At 39.5% G+C, this 24,041-nt stretch overlaps 1 protein-coding gene across 3 annotated transcripts in view; it reads left to right on the top strand.

Annotated features, from left to right (window-relative positions):
- alk (ALK receptor tyrosine kinase) overlaps window positions 1-24,041 on the top strand; it is a 344,081-nt gene that overhangs the window by 305,363 nt on the left and 14,677 nt on the right. For all 3 annotated transcript variants that reach the window (XM_044047761.1, XM_044047762.1, XM_044047763.1), the window contains exons 11-19: window positions 993-1,100; window positions 7,808-7,973; window positions 9,413-9,560; window positions 13,734-13,844; window positions 15,534-15,675; window positions 16,675-16,842; window positions 17,999-18,097; window positions 21,599-21,754; window positions 22,759-22,872. In XM_044047761.1, coding sequence (XP_043903696.1) covers window positions 993-1,100; window positions 7,808-7,973; window positions 9,413-9,560; window positions 13,734-13,844; window positions 15,534-15,675; window positions 16,675-16,842; window positions 17,999-18,097; window positions 21,599-21,754; window positions 22,759-22,872 — 1,212 coding nt within the window. The remainder of the gene's footprint in view (window positions 1-992; window positions 1,101-7,807; window positions 7,974-9,412; window positions 9,561-13,733; window positions 13,845-15,533; window positions 15,676-16,674; window positions 16,843-17,998; window positions 18,098-21,598; window positions 21,755-22,758; window positions 22,873-24,041) is intronic.

Below are 24,041 nucleotides of genomic sequence, written 5' to 3' on the forward strand. Positions count from 1 at the left end.
CTTTGTCTCTCTTTGTCCTCTCTTTTTCTGTAGCAGCAGAGCCACTGGGGGCTTTTTCTACAGAACTCTGCATCAAAGCCACAAGAGGCCAGACAAAGCTTCTCTAAGACATATGGCCTTTGTTTGGAAACCAAGTTAAAGTCACAAACATACTTTTATGAGCAAAACTGAATAATTCTGGGTTTCTAGATTCTAGTAAAAATGGAGAAAATAAAGAGCACATTTGTACACATCACACAGAGGATGGAAGTGATACATGCTCTGAAATGTCTTTCATCTCATTTGAAAATGTGAGCGCGAAGTTAACAATGGAATACTATACAGCGTTGCACTGTTCTTGGCTTCGACATTCCCTGTTCACATGTGGCAGCAGATTACTGTAGCAGTGATTGCAGTGCAAAAACATTATCAAAGAAAGACATTCATCTGCTTAGTGATCCGCATAGCAGCCATGGGAAACCCTGTTTCTTCATTTTTGTTTGAAAAAAAAAAAGAAAATAGACAATTAAATCAGTTTGTTCCAGTTCAGCGTTCACCCACTGGAGTAGATAAAATGAATTTTCACATCTTTGGGGAAAATGGTTTCTCTAGCTTGAGCCATAACAGTAAGTCAGTCATCCTTTTGCCTGGACTTAATTCTGAGTGAGAACTTGAAGGGGAAGGGATCGAGGTTATGGCCGGCTTATGATCTCAGTCCTGGGAAGGCAATGAGGCTGACTTTTGATGGATTGCTCCAAAATACTCAAATACTCTTACTGCATGGGCTTACACATCTGCTGTAGGAACAGATAGAGAGGGAGAGGCATGAAGGAGCTAGATATTATGCGTCCTGTTCTTTCTGTAGAGCCATTGGCGTTACAAATGAAAGAATGACCCCTGCTGGTGGCTCTGCATGTCTCTGCTCTGTCTGTCTGTCAGTCAACATGATTTCATTGCTTTCAAAGGACAGAGAGCAGCATTTTTGTTAATAAATACATGATATTTCATTTCAGCCAATGGCGAATTTCCACCAGTGGTCATCAGCACAACCCGGCTGCAATTGAGACCAACTATCAACACCACGTCCAGGTCCACTGAAAACCCACCCACCCCTAATTACTGTAAGTGAGAGCTTGACTGCCCCAGTGAAACTGGAAATGTGAGTGATGCTAAGATGTGGATGCCCTCCACCTTAAAGAAGTATATTCTCCACTCCGCCGTTCTGAACGTCTGTTTCTCCTCTGTCTTTTTGTCTTTCCTGCTATCTTTGCTCACACATGAAACTCATACATGTGCACTAGCATGCTTTATGACTCACAATTACTGTACACTTGCACATGGTGTAATGCATCGGTTGCAACAAAGTAAGTGTGCCCCCTGCTGGTCTGCGCCACCACATATCCACGTATGTGCTGGAGAGATCTTCTTTGGCATTAAATGGAGCCGGACAGGCAGTTTTTGAAGTGTTCAATCCACTTTTTCCCTCCTGATAACTTCAGTGAAACCGGTTGCATAGACTTGACATTTTCAACCTTGTACACGTTTCACTTCCCTTCTTTAAAAGGGTGAAGATGTGAAGAGGTTCAATTTCTTCTTTCATTTTGAGTCTAAATTACAAGTCAGTACATTTTCTGTATCTCAAAATAAGCTTATTGCAAAATAAGCATGCAATGGCAATTTAATTCACTGTGCTTTACAACAAAAGACACAGAGATGCATACAAATAATAACACATAATGTACAGACATGTATCAAACATTAAGTGCACAGAAAGAAAAAGTAAATCAATACAACACCTTTCAATTAGCACATGTTTGCGCAGCTATTCTTCTAAAGGCACTCCTCTTTCTTCCATTCATTTGCACAGTCTTTAAAAAGCATTATCAGGTTCCCAACCCTTGGGAACCTGCAAGGTTTCTGTGGAATTTGGTGATTTCACTTTCTAGCTCAAAAAAAAAAAGGCTGTGTAACATTAAGTGGCAAACATATTCTCAAGATATCATACACTTAAGCAAGTAGTGATTTTATTCAGTGAGCCTTTTGTTAAGTGGCTTAAATCTGTTTTTCATTCTGTCTCTGCTGGCAGTTTTATGTTATCGTGGCTGGCAGCTATGTTATCAGAGAAAGCGTCAGGGGTCCAAGGCAGGTTCATAGAAATGGCTGAGCTCTCGGCAAAGTCCTGGATGATTATGTGTCAAAACCTCATCCAGCCACACTTCACAAAACCTTATCTATCACTTTTTTCAGTTTTTAATCTGTCTGAAATATAGACTAAACAATTGGTCAGTGAGTGTTCTCACTGTCTGCCTGCACTGCAAATTTAACGTTCAACATTCAATCTGCTCAACAGCCGCTGAAAAGTGCCGACTAATGCACAAGAACAAACGGTGCTTAACAAACCACAAACAGTAAGTTGGTGATCGAACACAACAGCAGCCCAGAGTGAGAAAATGCTGACTGTGTCATCAGAATATAAGGCTGATTTGTGGCCCATTTTGTTAAGCAACTTGTCTGATTTCATTTTTCTTTAGTTCTCAACACAGGGGCTTTGTCTATTTATTTTTTTACGTAACCATTTTACTATTCCTGTTAAACAACAATAATAAACTATCAGACCAATCTTTGGCCAGCTAACACAATCTGATCATGTTACAGGATATGCATATACAGGAGTCAGTCAGCAAATAAAGACTATCAAGAACATCTTCTTTAATGAGCAGGACACATGGTGCTCGAGGGACCATTTTAAATACATTATTATATAGAATGTATTTCAAGTTGGAGGCTGTTGTACCTTGATTTTGCTGCAACAGCGGCAACAAAAATGCTGTTTTAATGTGCTTATACAGGCAGAGGCACATGAGACCTTTGCAGTTATTGTCGATATGAACTTTTAGGGAAAAAGTTGAACCTATAGTTACACGTCACCCATTTCAAAGACTGCCTTGAGTGGTTAAAATTCACCATTCATCCCTCCCTTTTCTCCTTCTTCAGCTGATGCTCTGACATGTGTAGGACAGGACGGCAGGTCTGATGAGAGTTTTACCTCAGCGGACCTGTCACTCCAGCAAGGCCGTCTTTTTCCCCTGACACGCTCAATGATTAACCCAACCAGACGTCAACATCTCCTGTCTCCCCCCCGTCGCTCCCCTTCATCCTTTCATTCTCTCTGCCAGCACATCTGGCACTATTCTGTAATTGTTGACAATCTTCATTAGTTGAAGCTGTTGCTGTTGACTTTGTGTGAGTTTCCATCACTGCTCTCGCATTCCACTGACTTTCACTCAGCATTCACCTAGAACCCAGGTCTCTACCAGGTGGACGCACCTTTTCCAGCCTTTATCGTTCTAGAGGTTCAGGAAAAGCAGACTAAATATAAAAACACTAACCCAGTCGAATCAGTGACTTGGTGGCCACACTGGATGCGTGAGCTTGCTTTTCAATTCAGAACAGCTATACTGCCCCCAACAGACATGCTCTTCAGGTGTGGGTCAGTTGAGTGACCAAGTGAGCAAAAATAATAGTGCCCTTGTCTATTTTTACTATGAGCCACACTTGTTTCACAGCAAAAATGGCAAGAAAATGACCTTTTACCACAGTTTCAATATCAATGTTGTGTGTCCTACAAACAAATCCTGTTCCTGCTTCATGTATGTACTTATTATCAGAGAGACGTAACTTCACATGGTGTGATCTAAGAAGAGGATTTTATATATATACATATATACACACAGTACATAGATAGAAAGACAGACAGACTTGTAGACTTGATAGACATTACACACTTCCAGAACTTTGCTGGAGGAAATTTTCTCTCTCTGGACCTCTCGGGATTTTCATTTCTGGTCTAGAATTTCAAAATGTTGTCACAATTTATGCTCCAGCTCTTTCCCGGTAACTTTACCTTTACTCTTTTGTTTCCTTTAGTCCTTTGCCCTCACCTTCATTGAATTGCCCACTATTCTGACAACAGAAGCTTTCATTTCTCACCACTGCCTCACTGTGTGGCACCGGCATCCCACTGCTGACTCATCAGTTGCTTTGGGGGGTAAAAAGTGAAGCTAGATGAGCTTGCTTCTTTTTCTTTCTGTGTTTACTTCTCCTGATGGTAAAGGGATGCGTCACTAACCTCACAATCAGCTGTGGGCTTATTTTTCTCTGGCCACTTGCTGTATGACTGTCTGTGTTTGTGTGAGTGGTATTCCAGGGGCACAATGTCAAATGTCGTTATACTATACACCTTCTCCATAATAGTATTTGAAGCATTTGCTTGTTAACAAACACAACACTTTTCCTGATCAACATGTTCCACCTGCAAATGTTTTATGGAGTAAACTGGCTTTAAATGAAAGACAGAAGGTACGGTGACTGAAGCTTTCCGATTGGCTCTGTAAGTAAATGACAGCAGATGTTGGTCCCTGAGCGCTGCACACAGGAAGGATTTTTGGCCATTACGTGCTCGCTAATTAGCCACACAGAGAAGATGTTAGTCTGAGCGTCATTGTTTACTTGGATATAAATACTGGCCTGTGGCAGACAGTTAGCTAGTTGTTGGTACTCTGGGTTTTGAAGAGATAACATTTGTCACAAAGACAGATATGAGACACTCGAAAAGAGTCTATCGTAATTAATTGGACTGGGCTGCTCCATAAGCTTTGTATTTAGTATTCAAATCCATTTGCGATGTGCCAGACTTGATCCTTCTTTCTAATGGCTGGTCCAGGGAGGACAACTGCCATTGGTTATGGAGAATACATGCTAACAGAGACAAGCTGTGTAGAATGATAAACCTACATACTCTTTTATTTGTTTGGTTGGATGGTTAATTTTGAGTATGTGTGGTACATGCCATTGTCCTTAAAACGTGGAATTTGATAGAGGTTTAATAAGACTCAGAAGTATTGTAATAACATGCAAGAGATATTTTCAAATGATTTTATTGTTCTTTAATTATAGTCATTTGGATTGTTTACTCACAGTGCTCATATTTAAAACAACCAGCTTAAGGTGTTCAGCCAAAGTGTTTTTTAATATTAAGAATATTGAGTAAATAACATCCAATTGATCTGCAGCTTTTCAGAGAGATTGCAGTTGTTTGTGAATTATTTATTTATTATTATTGTTTATCTGTCATTTCTTTCACAATTTGTTAACTTTTTCAGGCTGGGGAAAAACTGATATGGAAGCAGTTTGACCCAAATGAGGTCTGAATGATTTGGAATGCTTTTAATTATGCCTGTGTGAGTGAATGGGTCAATGGCAAAACTGTAGCGTAAAACAGCTTTGAGTGGTTATCAATACATAAATACTGACTCTTTACCATTTATCTGACAATGGATTGAATCTACTGGACTTTTGTTAATGTGTAAAAGTTACACACTTCAGTTTTAAGTTAAAGGATGTTCACAGGCTAAATTCTCACAATACATTTTTCAAGTTAAAAAAAAAGAGTTAGTGTATAGTTATGAAAGTGTCCTCTAGCTGTCTGTGTCCGTTTACTTACTTACTTATCTGTCTCTCGCGGCACATCATATTTTGCTCACTATTCATTATTTTAAATAAAGCATTGTCCATTGCTTCATTCTGGTAGTTAACTATTGTCTAACGGTGGGTTTGTTTACTTGTTACAGATTTGCTTTAAGAGCATATTTGTTATTCACAGAGAATGAGGTGTTTACATTTGTCTTGTCTTAGCAGTGTTCAGGGAAGATAAGGACTCTTTGAACATTATTATAATGCAACACAATCAAAGACATGCTCTGAACTGTGAGTATCTCCCTGTGACTCTTTGTGTCTTTCTCCTTCTTATTCGGCTCATGTCTTACAATTCCTCACTGATGACAGTGTACGGCTTTGCCCCTTTCTTTGATGAAGGCCAGTGTTTGTTATGATGACGGCGTGCCACCAGTGGCAAAGTTCACCGAAAGCAGATTCATATAATAGTCAGGTAGAATCAGCGTATCCCCAGTGATGTGTGTGTGCGTGTGTGTCTGTGTGTTTTGCAGGTCAAAGAGGCTTATGAGAGAGGCTAATATAGAAGACTGTCATCAGTGAGAGCAGCACATCTTGTTTTTGTTTGTTCTGCCGAGTGCCTTTTCATAGAATGGCTTATTACATTAGGTGTGTGTGCGTGTGTACGTGTACGTGTACGTGTGTGTTTGTGTGTACGAGAACTTATCGCTCATATCGATGCCCCACAAGATCAGTCAGCTGGGTTGAAGTGGGAAGGCAACCAAACCCAGAGGAGACAGAAGACTCAGTTACTTTAAACACCAGCATTGCTAATGTCAAAAAGTCAGACTCACTCAACATGACAAGGACCTCATTCACAGTCAATAGCCAGGAAATCACTTCTCCAAATCAGTGGAAAATAAATTGAAATAGAAAGTTTAGACTATATGTCTTGCCTCTACTTCTTTCTTTTTCACATTTCCCACCTAAACTGATTGCCATCCCAGGCAAACCCATTAAGTGTGGTAAGATTTAAAACTAGAACACTGTTTGGCTGTGGATTCTTTTCTGTTCCAATGATGGATTTATTTGCAGCAGTCTAAACTGTTTTAACTTTGTTTGGTGTTGAAAATACTGACTGCAGGGCTCAGACTACTGCTGTTGAATGGGAGCCAGACAGAGCTCAAGTATCCCCCACAACAGTGTTTTTACAGTAGAAGAACTGTCTTAACTCCAAATTGTCTTGTTACCAGAGCAGTGTTTTAAGTACCAGCTTGCTTGAATGTCTTTGCTGGCCACACCTACTGTAACTGCACTCAGAAGAGATGTTTGCAGGAAGACAAAGTGGAGGTCAGTATGAAATATGAATGTTGGATCTCTTCGTCGATGCCCTTGGACCAAACCAATCAGGAGGATCAGCCTGACAAATATGATAACATGCATTCCGTCCAGGTGTCTCCAGTGATACTAGCCATAAAAAGCAGCAACAGAAACAGGCACTCAACAGGATTGATTTGTTTTCGTTTCTTCTTGGCTCTGAAAATGTATCACCCCAAAAGCATATTGCTTCTTTTCCTGTGATATCACAATTGATTCCCATTACTTGAATGGATTAAATTGATAAGAAAATGGTGTGCATTATTATTTTGTTGCCACCAGGTAAACAAAAAGTGCCAGTATCCTGTTTTTTTTTTGACATTTTGGAAAGAGATCCTGGTAACAACCTCCCATTTTAAAAGTGACAATACCCAAACGGTTGTAACCTCTCAGTGTTGCTCTGCTGCAGGATTTGACAATGTCCTTAGCTACTCATCTTATTTGCAATAAATGGCCTGGCTCTGAAATGAATGATAAGTAGTCAGGGAGAAAGAACAGACTAAGAGGTGCTTCAGTCCCTGATGCCTTCCTCACCGCTGTGTTCACAAGCCTTAAATCAGGATTTGCTGCTGCAGTGTTAAGTCCTTCCACGTCCATCTGACAAGACTAATCTTGTGCTAATTACAGAGAAAAGAACTCCAATTAGTTTACACATGGGATTACACAGAAAATCACCTGTGATCATGCCTCTCTGTCACCTGCTCAAGTGAATCTCTATAAAATGTAGCATTTCATATGAGTGACTTCCACTTAACAGTTTGCCTCTCCAGCATGTAGTAATCTTTTTCATGTATATTGCATTAAGGCTTTATTGACATGAATGTTGAGCAGTGGGGAATGTGAAGTGGAATGAATGTGAGACAAACAGAACTATGATGAGTCTGTGGTGCACATCCTCTCTATCATCTTCACACTTGCATCAGTGCATGTGAGGGTGCGCCTCGGCAGCTGCCTGTCCTCTGTGAAGAGCTAAATTGTTTTTTTTTGTCTTCACTTGCAGCTAAAACCTGGATTTTTCATACCTGTGGGGCAGTGGGTCCTGAAGGCCCGACACCCACTCAGTGCCTCAACTCCTACAGGAACAGCATTGTCAATGTGACAGTGGGCACCCGGGGGCCCTTCAAAGGCATTCAAAAGTGGCGGGTTCCAGAAACTGGCACTTACAGGTAGGACTGATATTATTAGTATATACTGTATCCCCAGTCAAACCTGGTTTTAACATCTGTCATCACTGATCTGATAACATCGAAAATAAAATGCATCATGATTTGTACACCAAAACACTGAATAACTGGTTGACTGACAGATTGTGTTTTCATGCTCGGGAATGTGGCCACATGTGTCCTCAGACCACCTCTGTATGTTTGTGGTCAGATATGAGGACGCATCAGGACATGTAGACCCGAATTTAGCTTGATCTGCAGATGATCACATCACTCAGGACGGATGTTAACACCAGGTCTTAATCGAATGCAAGGGTTGTGTGTACACAGGCATCCTCACAAAATCCCAATACCCGGTCAATTTTAAAATGCATGCACCCAAGCTCATGGGCATTTAACAGTAAATGGTGGGTGTGCACCTCTCATTTTTAGGCATCAGTGCACACTGTGCATGATTCAGACTCTCCCTGAGGCCCACTTTCACTCCACTGTGCATCAATCTTTCACAGGCAAACAGAGAAATATCACTATCAGATTCTTGCAGGAGGCAGCAGAAGCTGCAGTGATGGCAGCTCCATAGCGTGATTCACTCAACACCTGACTCTGAAATCCAAAAAACACCTACTAACATGTCTGTGTTGGTGGCCATAAAGACTTTAAAAATACCTCAACAATCAGCCTGAACGCCATTCACTCTAGCTGTGCTGCTGCCGGTTTAATGCTGTAATATCCACTTCTGTGTGCAGGATCAATTTTCCCCCTGTGGGCATTCATGACAACCTGAGGTGTTTAACTTGGCTTTGACTTGAAAGCTGTTAGTCTCCCTCCTTAATACAGAAACAAACACTGACGTACACACATGTGACTCTTATAGCGCCTTGCTCACGACATCAGGAACATCACTGTTTTGACACATATCCCAGAATTTGAAAAAAAACAAACAAAACTTCTGTCTCTTCAAAAAAACTGCCACCACATCCTGATGTAGCCTGGGTTAGCAGGCAGAGTGGGTAGATGAAGCTGACAGACGGCCATAGAGATGAATATGTGCTCTGCATCTCCCAAAAGTCATTAGGCAAACAGCTGAGGTTGCTACTGGGCACCGGGCAACGTTCTCTCTCTCTCGCCCCACCAAGTCCAACCACGAGGGAAGAGAAATATTGAAGCTCTCCCTCAAACCAATCAAGCCGTTGTATTTTTCCTGGCAAGAAAACTGGAGCATTTGTGTCTTTTGCTTCAAAGGTGTGTGTTTGAAGTCCTGTTTGTGTGGCATTGATTTATTGTTATTGTTGCTTTAGAATATTGTGCCATACCAAACCAATGATTTTGGTATTTATAAGTGTAACCGTAAAATATACAATACATGCGTCATAATTATTATTTTTTTTGATTAATGTGTGTTTTAAAAATAGCTGAATTATTTGTAATTGCTTCTTTGCCAGGATTACTGCCTACGGTGCAGCTGGTGGTCGTAGTGTAATGGCTATGAGCAGGTCACATGGTGTCTACATCACTGGAGACTTCCTGCTGAAGAGAGACGAACTGATTTACATCCTGGTGGGACAACAAGGGGAAGACGCATGTCCCAATGTGAGTGTTTTCTAATTCACTTCAGTTAACTGAATTTGACTATTATGTATGATGGAAACATACACCAGCACTGTGCATCTTGTAATAACACAAATATGCAGTAGTAAGATCATCTTAAAATAATAATCAAGTACAGCTTCAATAAATCTGCTGTAAAATCACTGTTGATGCTGTAAATGCAGGCACAATTAGGTAAGTTGGAAAATGAAGGTGCGTTCACACCTAAGAGTCTGCTTTGTTGTTTGCACCTGATGTTTCACCTGGTTCAGTTCATGTTCACAAAGGCAAATCTCAAACTCACCATAATTGTAAACTAAAGTCATGTGCACAGAAATCCCTTTCAATTAAACAGCGGGAAGTCAAAGCCTTCATTTTACTCCAGGGTGACGATGCTTGGCTAAATGTGCCAGTTCTGTCTATCAGCATTTCTCCTCCCAGTTCTCCCTTCTCTTCACCGAATAAGAACAATGAGGCTGTTGCTGTAAATGCTCCACTTCTAGGGAAAGATGTGGATAGAGCTCACACTAGTAATGAACCATTCCAGAGTTCACTTGCAAACGGTCTGATGTCACCTTTTTCAAGCAGATCAGACTCTGGTTGCTAGGTTCGCACCTGAGCTCTCGGACTGTGGTTAAACTCTCCGGGGTTCAAGTAGAGGAGAGTAGAGTAGAAGACAAAAAGTTGAATATTGCCTCAGGGCTATATTTTTTTTCAGACAAATTGTGTTCTTTAGTCAGAAGTGGCTGTCATTTATTATGCTGTAAAAAGTTGCCTCATGTCACAATTAAAAACTGAGACTAAAACCCTCAAAACCCACTCTCATCATCTTTGCAGCCATTCATCAACTGGCTTTTAAACATCCATTTAGACATCCCAAACAATTAGGCCTGTCATTTAATACATTTAGTTGCAGAATCTGAAATGCTTGCGTAACAATCACAAGTATGTATTTAAAGTTTGCATGTTGTTGGTTTGTGGGTTTGTGTCTAGTAGCCCAACATTTCCATATCAATAGCATAGCATACATACATATACATATATACTGTACATACACACAGCGTGGTGTAACAGAGGAGGACACGAGAGATAGGGTTCGATGGAGGCAGATGATTCACTGTGGCGACCCCTGAAGGGAGAAGCTGAAAGAAGAAGACATACAAGCAACAATAATATCGACACTGCAGGATCCTCTGTCAGTTTTATGGTTACTCTTTACAATAAGGCTACATTAATTAACATTACTCTATGCTGTTCTAAGCATTTACTAAGCTTCAACAATTAATGCTTAAACTGATCGTGTATTAATGTTATTGAGGTTACCAAAGGTATAATAAAGGTGTAGTAGTAACCTCCTAACTGACAGTTAAAAATTGCATTAAAAGCTTAAGTAACTGTAAATGTCTTTCTTTAGTTGATATTCATCAAAGTTTTCTGTGTCTGTTAAACATTACATAAGCATACATTACCCTTAATAATGTTCCTTGTGACCCTTTATGTAAAGTGTAAAACACATTAACTTAAAAAGTGTTTATTAACCATAACCATTATTACTCTTTATTAATGTTCTTTGTGACCCTGTTTTACTAATGTTTAATATCTACGCGGTTGTTTGAGGGTAACAAGGTGAATCATTAAGTGCTTACATGTCATTAAGTCATGACGCACTTTAAAATAAGGGTCACAAGGAGCATTAATAAAGGTTAACACCTAGCAATTAATCAATTAACTAAAAGTAACTAAAGTAATGCTTTTCCAGTATCCCCATAAACAGTTATTACTTTAACTACCGTTTGCAATAGCTTTATAAACCTTTAAATACTGTATGAATTAATACCTTACTTAACCTGAATAACATTAATAAAGTTAAAGTTAGTTTTTATTAATCCCCTTAGGGAAAGTATTCCTCTGCATTTTGACCCATCCTAGAATTAGGAGCAGTGGGCTGCCACACTGAGTGGCGCCCGGGGAGCATTGGGGGTTGGGTACTCAGGGGTTGCTCAGGGGTACCCCAGCCCTTTTTTGGCCGGGTGGGGATTTGAACCGGCGACCCTCTGGTTACAAGTCAAGTTCCCTTTCCACCTGGCCACGGGCTGCCCCGTGGCCAAGTTATGTTCAGTTAAAACATAACTGAACAGTGAAGAAATGCTCATACCAGTATAATAATCTACCCTTATTGTAAAGTGTTAACAGTGCAACACATTTAGTGCACATGTCTTTAATGTGCTTCAGAAAAAGCTGAAGACAAAGAACAGTTGCAGGAAGATGGAAGGTGAATATGATAAAATAATGATTTTATAGTTAATGCTCATGGTGACTTATGGAGCTATGTGTGATTATTTTTTCCATTTGAAATAGACTTGATCTGTGAGGCATGCATTTATAGAGTAGCAGACATCTTATAGCAAGATGGGCAACACAAGTGCCTTCTGCTTTTGTTGTTGCCTTTTGTTCAATAGGCAGAATGTGAAGCCGTGCAAGCAGGGGTCCTTGCCGCTGTCGTCTAGTCATTAGATTTTTAACACAGTGTGTTTTAAAGTGCTCAGTAAAACATAGGGGAACAGGGCTGATTTGAAATAAGACTGAAGTTGTTTAGGTTCCTCTTATTTCCCCACAGTTCTGACAGCGACAGGCAGCAGCTCTCTCTCTCCAAAGGCTAGCTCTGAAAGTGAATTGTGTTTTAGGGCCGAGATTTCTCATTGCTAACATTCCTTCTGGTCAGGGAAATGATACCCTGCCTGTTTGGACAAATAATATTTGTGTGTGCGCACATTCACACTCACACACACACACCGTCTGTCGTTCTCTGTCTCCCTCACAAACTCAAACTTTAAAATGAGAAGCGTCTATGACAGAACAGACAGAGGCAGAGAGAGCGAGGAAGACTCTCCCTTAACAATTGCATGCACTGTCTTTTACCTCCTCTAGCCGTCAATCACAGTCACTAAAGTTCCGTCCCCTTCCAGTTCCTCATATTTTGGGTTCAGACAGACGAGGGAGCGGAGGGAGTGACGAGCGACTGTGCACATGTGTCTGTGCGAGGTTCAGACAGAGTTATGGGAGCAAACTTGTGCCCTTTGCTCTCTGAGCACGACTTGCTCTAGGCGGTTCAGCATGATTGCTCACACGAGGCAGACACATCCATTCAAAAAAACCTGAGCTATGCCAAAAGTCCTTGAAACTAACATCATTTCCCAACAAAACGTCTAGTTCCATTTTAATAAAGAGGCTGAATTTCAGGGAGACAGAGTAGAACCACGACAACATGGTTAACATGATCATTTACCTTAAAACATAATGCTAGTACTTTTGTACAGGATTAAATGTGAAATTTTTTATTTATTTCATCTTCAGCAACAATGGCAAACATAACCATCGTTACTGGTTTTCAGTAAAGTATCATTCATCAAACATATAACAAGAATATATTTAGATAGACAGATACAGAAGATACACTGGTCATAGCCATCACATCCTGACATCCACCTCTTCTATCTCCAAGTAGGAGAATCACAACGTTGAGGTAGATTTTATGATATTTGTTGAAATCATATTCACTTTCACATAGTCATCAATAAGTAAAGCTGTCTGGGGGAAAATGAGAAAGAATCTGCAGTAGTAGGAGAATGGAAAAGGTTGCAGTAGCATGCTATAACTGCAACAGGTAAAACCTACCCTCTCCAAAGCTCTGTCCTCAAAACACACAGAACAATCACTGCCTGAAGCTGAGTGGACGGACTCACCTAACACCTAACATTATCATCATGAGGCCTATTGCTAATGCTGCTAAATTAATGGTGTTGTGACGAGGAGAATAATATTGTTTGAGAGCTCTGTTTGGATGGTTTAGTGTTTGAGATAATATTTTTATAAAGTGATTTGGTTGGGTGGTGCTTTTGCTATGACTTGGAAAATTGAACAATGTAATTCGGCGACGCTTTGATGTCACTCCATTCAAAATAAGTGGGCAGCATATCAGGTGTTGCTCCACCACTTATGTGCAAGTTTCCATTTACATTTTAACACACATGTAAAACAGTGAAGGTCAACAAGAAAAGTTAAAGGGATCTGGATGTTTCTGCCTGGTAATTCACCACAGATTCACTGCTCAGCCCTCTCACATACAACAGACATTCATGTGTTTCAGTGAACTGACATCTCTCTCTCCCCTGGCAGTCCAATAGCATACTGAATAAGGTCTGCCTGGAACAGAGCCGCCCAATGTTGAACAAAACTCAAGTGAAAGGGGGCGGAGGAGGAGGTGGAGGAGCCACATATGTTTTCAAGGTAAGAACATGCTGTGGGAACAAGTAAGAATACGTAATCATAAATATAAATTCCAATTCCAACAGCCTAAATTCGTATTGGTACACTTTCACAAAGTCAGGGATTAGATGGATTGTGGTTAACCAATTATAATAATCAAGCGCTAATGATTGTCATTTTATATGTAGGTTGAAACACAGTAATTATAAGTGAAAGAATAACAGCTGTGTATGAGGCTTAAAACTGGGTGAGGAACAGTCAAACTCTGCTACCAAGGTGAGGTCATGTCACAGGTCATACACCTGAGTACAGCAACAAGACACAAGGTAGTTCAAAGTAGTTCAAGGGGTTTCAAAATGTGCTGTTCAAGCTCTTTTTTTTGGACGGAAGCCATACCTCTGATGTGGAAATGAAGCCAAGCAACGATGCACCAAAACAGAAGAACAGAAGAACAGAAAAATGGCAGCAGGTGCTCTGGACTGATGAGTCAAAATTTGAAACATTTGGCTGTAGCAGAGGAGAGCGGAACAATAATGACTCCTTGCCTTGCAAGTTTGGGCTGCATCTGTGCAAATGGAGTGGGGGATTTGGTCAGGACTAATGGTGTCCTTAATGGTGAGAAATAGATACTTATCCACAATGCACTCCCATTAGACTTCTGATTGGCCACAACAACCCTAAACAGACAGCCAGTGTTATTAAGAACTATCTTTAGCATAAAGAAGAACAAGGAGTTCTCAAAGTGATGATAAGGCCCACACACACACTCCCTCATCGCAGCATCATTGACTGTGTCTGGGATTACACGAAGAGACAGAGGGAATTAGGCAACCTACTGCCACAGAGGAGATGTGGTTAGTTCTCCAAGATTTGTGAAACAGCCTACCTGCCGAGTTCCTTCAAAACTGTATGCAAGTGTACCTACAATAATTTATGTTGCCTTATTGTCTTTTTATCTTTTTATTTATCTTTTTGAAGGCAAAAAGGTGGTCACACTAAATGTTATACACTATTTTAGAGTTTTCTCCTTTTAGTGTACTCTGCATTTTTGATAAAACATAGACAATTGAAAATGTTTGTTTGTGAAAGCATTCTTATTTTACAGCATTTTCCACATTTCCACATGAATTATTCAGCCCTAATAACATGTCATGTCAATTCCTTCTAACTGCTCACCACTACTACTTCACTATTAAATGTACACCTTCTATTATTTGTTGCCATACTCTGGTAGGTTCTGTGCTTGTATTAGATCATTTTATTTAAATACATTTAATAAATTGTCCTTGCTAGAAACATGGGTCATTACACCATTGGATAGAAAAGATTATAGATAGAAAAGGTTTATGTGGATGGATTTATATATGGATAATTTCTGAAGCATTTTGTTTTGTGCCTTAGATATGCAACATTTTGACTCATAGATCCAATGCAATTTTTTGGCAGTTAATGAGGCTATGTAAGGAAATACTTCTTGTGTCCTGAACATCATTGAGATTAAATGTTCAGGTGGGCCACAGAAGAGTTTCAGAATTTAAATAGGGCCTCAGTGTTCTTAAGTTTGGGCTGCTCTAAAGTGCTGATCTCATACAAAGATAACTGGCTTCATATTTAGTGTTTAAAAAAAAAAATCCATAATAATTTCATTTGCCATAATCATTTTTTTACTTCTACACTTTATAATTATAACTGTGAACAATAATGGCCCAGGTGAACAAGGATGTGTACACCCCTCTCATCATTGCTGCTGGTGGAGGAGGCCGGGGCTACAGCAGCCAATCAGGATCACAGCTGGAGCAGATGGACTATGATCCCAGTCAGCCGGGACGCAATGGGAAGTCGAGCGCAGCAGGTACATCATTACACACTGCTTTGATGCATGTTAGGACCATTTGTATGTGTGTGTGCGTGCAGCTGATCAGTGCAGCACAGGGTGAAGTCACTCACTCACTTTCAGATATTGAGACATTATAAATGAGAGTAGATGACTAACACCTCATCACTCTGCTATAAAGCCAATGTGCCTTACCTTTTCAAACTATAGGGAAGACTGCGTTTATTTTGTTCCTCTCTGTATGAGACCACAGTCACGTGGCCTAATACTAAGCCTCACAGGTGCTCCACCTCTGTGTGTGTTGACCTACTCATGATAATACACATTTGGTCGTCTGTCCATGCCGGACAGAACTAATCATGTAATGTTGCAGCCACGTCAACTACAGGTTCTATAATTTACGTGCTAGGAGTCGGCGAACGGCTCAGAGAAAATGTTCACAAAGGTTTCAGGTTTACTTTGAAGGAAACTAGTGAATGGAAAATAAAATATTGAGCACATTTAGGAGGTGGGGGTTGATGCTGGTGTGATCCAATGTGTTATTTGTTTATTGTTTGCTTTTGGTTTTTTTTCAAATTGTTTCAAACTCGAGCTTCAAAGGAGAAAGAGGAAAATGGGTGGGGGTTAATAAAGTGGCTTGGTTTTAGTTTCAACTTTGTTAGCTTTCACTTTAACCTCATGATACCAGTTCTCAATTTTCTCCATTCTCTGCCCAAATCCGGTGTTGTTGTCATTAATAGGGGGCTGTTATGCCTCAATATAATTGACAATGGGTGTATGTTAGTATGTATGTGAATATGCGCCACAAGCATATTTTTCCAGTACTCTGACCCACTTAAGTTATCTCTCTCTCTCTCTCTCTCTCTCTCTCTCTCTCTCTCCCCTCTCCCCCCCTCTCTCTCTCTCTCTCCCCCTTTGCCTCTTCATTTCTTTCTTTCTCTTCCCCTCTCAAACACACAATGATTTATAAACAAAGCACATGACTTCACATCAAATGCACTGTATGTCTGTTGACAGGTGGAGGCGGGGGCTGGAATGATAGTGCTCCTGTCAGTCAGGGCGGCAGACCACTGGTGCTGGGGGCCCAGGGAGGGCAGGCCTGTCAGAAGTTCTGGCAGACTCGTGGTGGCTTTGGTGGTGGCGGAGGTGGATGTATGTCAGGTGGGGGCGGTGGAGGCTACAGAGGTTAGTCCAAGAGGTTTTTCAATTGTGTCATGTTGTATAGTGTGTTTCATACTGAATGGAACAGGATGGCAGAATTTAGACAGATTTGTAATTGCTTTGAGTCAAGCTTCATTTATAGATCATTTAAAACATGTTGGAGCATTGCCACATGACTTGAACAACATTTTTATTTTTATTCATGAGTGCAATCATTTATTGTGATTAATTGCATGTTTATCACATTTAAAATAAAAACAATTGGGAAATCTAAAAAGAATTAAGTCCATATTAGCAATGTAAAGCAACATTTACCAGTGTGTCTTGATCACATGAATGCAAAGAATGAACCAACCAGCACATTAACATGTGAAATCAGTCTACAGTGATACAGGCAGAGTGATTATGTGACACAGATAAACAACAGAATGATTTCTCACTGTCATTCACATTTGCACTTCCTGACTTAATGACTGATCTGCAGTCTTTGTTCTCAAAGTCACATTGTATTCCAGTTGCTTTTAGTTGCATATGCTAGACAATGATAATAAACTGTATGACACATACAGTTGTTCAGCTCTGATAACATGTAATGTCAATTCCCTCTAACTGCTCTTCAACTGCAGGTTAATCTGGACGAAGTAAAAAAGGATTCAACTCAATATTAAATGTGACACCATACCATACACTGCTACATTTGATGAAATAAATTTGCTCGAAAAGTGGGTCATTATACAATTGAGCATGAAACGAAATAATGAAAAATAAATGACACTGAAACAAATGGGATGGTAAGCTAAATGCACAATAACTGTTTCTGTAGACTCCACTGTGTACAGGGATGAAATGTGTGTAATATGTAAATGCCGCATGGAGAAAATGTGAGGAGTAAATCTGAGTGGGATTACAGCAGATTAACTATAGCTAAAGAAATTCACAGTCACACCATTTTCCTACGATGATGTGTGGAATGCACTCTTAAATGTATTTTTCAAGTCCTACTAAATTTCCCCATGTGGGATTTAGTGCACTTTCCTGCTATCAGCTGGGAGAGGATTCAGCTCTCCTGCAACCCACATATAGCATATCAGTATATTCTTTGATTGTATGGATTATTTGGTGTAAATACTGAGGATTTGTTCATGTTAAATTGGGTTCTGCTTAACCTCCTTGTTTCAAGGTGGTAACACCTCCATGAATGACAACGCCAAACATGATGGCGATGATGGCACATCTTTCCTCAATCCAGAAGGAGAGACCTTCCTCCACGCTCTGAAAGGTACTGTGAAATCAATCAAGGCGTTTTTAATACAACTGTTCAGCAGTCAACAATACACTTGTGATTGCTTCTGTGGTGTTAATGTGTTTGTGTTTTACATTTTGATGGGAAAAGCACTTATTCGATTGACATTTTAAGTTAGTTTTAGTTTTGGTGTATATGCTTTGTCTTGTACAGCATAGCTTCAGATATAGTTTTTTTTTATGTATAGCAGATGTGGACAGTTGTAAGATGAAGGGTCAGAGACAGCTATAGAATTTACTTTATTTTATTTATTAGGTTTTCTCCAGCTCGATAGACTTCAGTGAAATTTCAGCTGTAGTGATGAGCCCTTCTTCACCTGAGATTACCTCTGTACTGAGAGATTAGAGAAAATGTGGGAAATGGCAAATCCACACTGAAGTGCTGTTTCAAATTGTTCTTTATTGGACTCACGTAAACTCACCCATCTCTGTCTCCCGTTGAACTTTATAAGAGGCGATGCTGTCTGGTGAGGCAGCCTCAGCCTTCATGTTAATCATCAGCCGTACTTCACTTCCTCTGGGAAAGGAAGACATTTAAAATGAATGTCAGCTGTAAATAAGAGAAATGTGGGATTTTTTTAACTGCACATTAGCCTCATTACTCTATGTTAACTTTACTTTTACGGCACCTTTCAAGTTACATGGTGATTTACAGTAAAAACAGAAAAAAGTCAAGTAAATACCATCCAGGTCATAAAATATACAGGGACTTCCACAGCCCAGTGGGTCGTACTATAAGGCTTTCCTGAGCTCCACATTACAAGATACAACCAGGCCATAAAATGACTTGTTCTGCAACAAGTGTCTACAGACAATAAAGACAGACATCAGAAATTATATCTACATCACCCACATTATGCATAAGAAGTAGTTTACTACCACCTGATTGCATTGTTGGTGAAATTTGACTGCAGTGCATGAGAAGAGAGAGAACATAGCATGATTTATTATGGCCTGAATTGCACAGAATATGACATTTTAGTATCTGTAATTTGACCACTTTAAAGTGTAGGGCTGTCACCATTCTCCAAATCCTCGATTTGATTTGATTTTCAATTTTAAGGTCACGATCCGATATCTTTTTTCTCTTGTAGCACAGATGGTGCTGCCATTTTTAGACTTGTCTAGTTTAGTCTAGGATCATTGGTTTTATGTCATGATAAGTCATAGTGATATAGTGAGTGATATAATTGTCCATCATTTGTTTTCAATGTACCACACTAAGGCTTGATTGTAAAATGTATTTCCTAATTTATTATATTATGTATTTGAATATATGAATGTAACAATAACCAGTCAATGGAAACTAACTGTAAAAAGAAGAGAAGTCATGTAGCGAACGCTGTTGACGAAATGCAACATATTTACATACAGTTATTTTAGAGAAGCGGGAAGGGGTTTGATTTCAGTCGATGTGTCGCCCAAATCAGCAGGTACGATTGTTACTATTGGCAGCAGCTTTGGGTCTGGTTCTGTCAGATTTCTTCACGTTAAAAGGGAGGTTTTTTCTCTCGGCTGATGCCTAGTGTTTGCTCATTGTGTGAACCTTCTGTTTCTCTTTTCTCCCTAATATTGTAAGGTATTATTTTATATAATATGTTCTGCCTTATTATGTACAGAGCCTTGAGATAATGTATGTCATGATTTGGGGCTATACAAATAAAATTGAATTGAATTAATGTTTATAAGGTCAACACATAATGCTGTCACTATTTGCTGGCCAGCACTGGAGCTGTATGAAAGATAAAATTAAGCTTAATGAAATGAAAAGTACGATTATGTCATTAAACAAAGGCTAGAAATAGTAGTAGAATTCAGTAGAGAGGCCATCATCATGGATAATTGCCATGACATTAGTGTATAGTCAGCATCTATACGTACATAGTATACATGAGATATTTGATACTTCCTTCAAAACCCTTCAATAGTTTCTAGGCTAGATTTTTAAATGTGTGCTTCTATAAAGCTGATAACCGAATGATGAAAAAAGCAAATTCTGCAGATGAGTGCATTTGCTTTGCTTATGAAACGGTCCTTTCACAGCCGGCCCATAACTAATTCATGTTAGGCTGCTTTGTCCCCACTTGCTATTGTTTACAATTAAGGGAATTGCTTTCTTTTTGAATCTAACTAAAGTAAAGAATGCTGTAAAATCCATCTGAAACATTACATGGTACTTTGATCCATCGTGCCATGGAGTGCAGGAAGTCTGCAGATTGATTCAGTCATCTAACACTGCAGAGACTGATTTACACAGCTCACAACCATCCCTACAACATGATAAACAAGCTCTGACTCATTTCATCTCACATAACTTACTCCATAGTCACTGTTGTACATGAAATTAAATCACGCTGGTGACAAAAACAGAAAGCCCATCTGGGGACAAGTTACACTGTAACAGAAAACCTGTGTAACCATAGCTGTAATTATAATGCCACGTTCAATTCCCAGACTCTATCGGGAAATAGCACCACCAATGCATTTCACCTTTCTTATGATTTAAACCCTGAGTCTGTAATCCGTGTCTGAAGCTTTGATGAAATTCTCTCTATGATTAGATTGCCAATAATAAGTAAATTTGCCTGGAAAACAAGAATGTAGTACAAGGCTACTACAGCCTTCCATCTCCTTGCTTGTCAAAGCCCCGCCCCCTTAAAACACATGAACACAAAGTGGATGTGAGTGTTGTGAGGACAACATTACTGACACTGATACAACAGTGAATTTGGAATTCTGGTGTGGAAAAAAAAGCAATTGTCAACTCTTATTTATTACAGTGAAGGCCTCTTGCACAGCAGCCATTTTGACATGTCACAGTTGGAAAACCACAGGTGTAAATAGTCAAATATGGCTGAGTTCCATTTGGCTTTCAGAGTTTCAGGGTGTAAGCTGGTTCACTGTCACTGCCCTGACCTCCATGAAGTGAGCAGTGATCATTAATGTGATCAGTAACACCTGTGCTTTTCCTGCAAACACGTGTCCAAATGGCTGCTGTGCAAAGGGCACATTTGCATTGACTAACCAACTCTAAATTGTTGTCATTTTTCAAGACCACTTCATTGATTGGTGGCTATCAGGGTGTGGGAGAGGATTTCAACAAATAGGATAAAAAGTGTTTGAGAAACAAATAATGGACTATAGCTTGAACAAAAGCATAGAGGCTCACTATGTTCTTGACTGTGCTGTAAACCCACAACCACTCATCTGGCAGCAAAAACATAAATTCAACATTTACTTGTTTAAAATATATTTCATGATATTCATTGATGATGTGGTTGTTTTCCAGTACATGGTAATTTAACTTTGTAGTGTATGCTTAGTGATGATTGTAGATACAATCATTATCACTGCTAGTAAATTCAGCTATCATGTCATTTAAATCCAGATTTAAGTTTTGTTCATTTAATAAAACTGTCTTATTGTTTTTTTTACTTCTGTGGTGCCACCTAATGTGTGCGTTTGTGTGTGCCCAAAGCTATGGAGGGCGATGGTGAGGTGATCATCCGACCGGTGCAGAACTGCAGCCACTGTGAGAGCGGTGAATGCCACGAGACTGAGGACAGAATTGTCTGCTACTGTGATGATGAGCTCATCCTGGCACCAGACGGAGTGTCCTGCATCAACAGTACAGGTCAGACATAGTACCGTGGTAGTAGATTAAAAGTAATGAACAACCATAGTTCTGGCTATTCCACACACACGTGAAATTAATCTAATTTAGTAATATGTTGAGCTAAATGGCTTGTACCTGTAATAGACTATGACTCGCTGGACAGATAATGAATACATCTACAAAAGTAATTAAGCCTGGGAGGTTCTCTATTTTATTGACTCTTTATCTGAGGAAACATATTTTTAATTAGTGCCTTAATCATGATAATTAATCCTTAGGATAAGCTAGCATATTAATGATAATGGATTAACCTATAGCAGTATTAGCTGTGTGATTTTAGCTGTGTATCTGTGCTGCAGTCTGATTAAAATGTTTTATCTCATGTCAGAAAGATTCCACCTGGGTACTCATGTGAGGAAATAAATTTAGAAAGCATCGTATAATGGGCTATAATGAAAGTTCATCCAGGTGTCTATGTTCATTAGACTACGTCAACCTTGACATGACTGCTGTGTCTTCTGGTGTTTGACTGACACATAGGATTGGAGGCAAACCCCGGCGTATCTAGAATTGCCTTCAATTATGATTTGTAATCTCAGAAGAATAATGAATATATCAATATAGATCTGAAATGAATTCATATGGCAGAATGTCTCTTCATATTATGAAGCAAATAACAGAGCTATTACCACATCGATGATATCTTAATGACCTAGAGTGTCTCCTTGCCCCATGATTTACAAATGTATTCTCCGTAATGACGAGCAGTAGGTAATTCTGCAATGCAAGCTTATAAAAGGTCACAGTCTCATTGTGGTCTGTCTCAAGTCAAGTGTAATGAGATCACCTCTCGCTGTTGAAAAGGACTTGGCATTCACAAGCTGTCGCTGACGGAAAACTCTGTTGTATCGTTGCTTTTACATCATCAATTAAGTTTGGGATTGCAGTAGAGAAGGGAATGTTGATGCTCCTCTGGGAAAGTTAACAAGTGTGCAACGCTGTTGTTTGTCCATGTCTTGCAGTGGTGATCCCGCTGGCTCCTCAGCCGTCTCTCTCCCACCTGGCCCTGGGTCTGTCTGTCGGCACGTCAGCCCTCATCGCTGCACTGCTGCTGGCTGTGTCCGGGGTCATGATAAGTACGTGTCGTCACACATCAGTCAGTAGCTCTATGGTGTTATCTGGTTGTTAATGTTAGGAATGATAACTGCAGATTTTTTCCAGAGGGTAACAGGATGAAAATTGACACATTGAGTTAGTGTTTCAATTTATAAGTGACCTTAGAAGCCCATACATCTGTTCAACAGTACTCCATATACTATAATGTCCAGTACCCTACCACTACATCTTAAATCCTGTGCGTGCATGAACACATGATTTATTATAGCCCTCCACCTCAGCTGACATCCTCTAACCCGCAGTATATTTTACTCTAATAAGGGCTCATATGTTCATGGGTGAGTGGGTGGCTAGGAGGTAGTTTGTAAAAGACCATATAAACATAAATATCAGCTGTGAATCAGTTGAACAAGTCTCTCAAAATGAGATAAAAACACAGTGTAAGGGATGACTTTCAAAAAACATCAACATTCAATCATGTTCAGAATGGTCCTGGTTCATTTTTTCACTTTGATTTAAGTGAGGCTGATCAGATAATCATTGAAATTGCAACTTAAAACAACGCAATTACCAAAATGTTGAACATCTCATCCTTGCATTAGAAAATAGTTTGTATTACGATGGTGTCATTTGATAATCCATCTTGTTTTTAAACTATGAAATATTAAACATTAAAATTAGTCGCAATATCTGTCTGATTTTTTATTTTGACTGTTTAGCCCTAACTTCATATGAGTCTTAGTTGAGGCCAATCACCTTGTCTGCTTTAGTGTTGATGTGATTTCTATCCTTCTTCCTTTGTGACGTGTTTGAAATAACATTTTGGTGGCCATGAGATGATTAACTGGACAAGTGAGAAAGTTCACTGAGAGCACATTTTAACACACACTCCAATACAAATCTTCAGCATAAGAATTAAGTATAGTATAATATCAAAGAAATAATCAACAATAATAACTCCTTCAGTTACAATACGGTTCTTTGCACTTTGTGTGTTCTCAGTCTGAATAAATGTCAACATATAATCAGATATACACTGTTAACAATACAAGAAAGAATACATTTTAAACAATACAGTTGATACAATAACATTCTAATGTGTTATTATTTATTTTTATTTGCATTATATTATTACTATATAATGTTATAACTTGAGGGCTGTGCAAGGTGCCACAGCAACACAGAGACA

This window comes from Solea senegalensis, linkage group LG16 (assembly GCF_019176455.1).
Source record: "Solea senegalensis isolate Sse05_10M linkage group LG16, IFAPA_SoseM_1, whole genome shotgun sequence".
Lineage (NCBI taxonomy): Eukaryota > Metazoa > Chordata > Actinopteri > Pleuronectiformes > Soleidae > Solea > Solea senegalensis.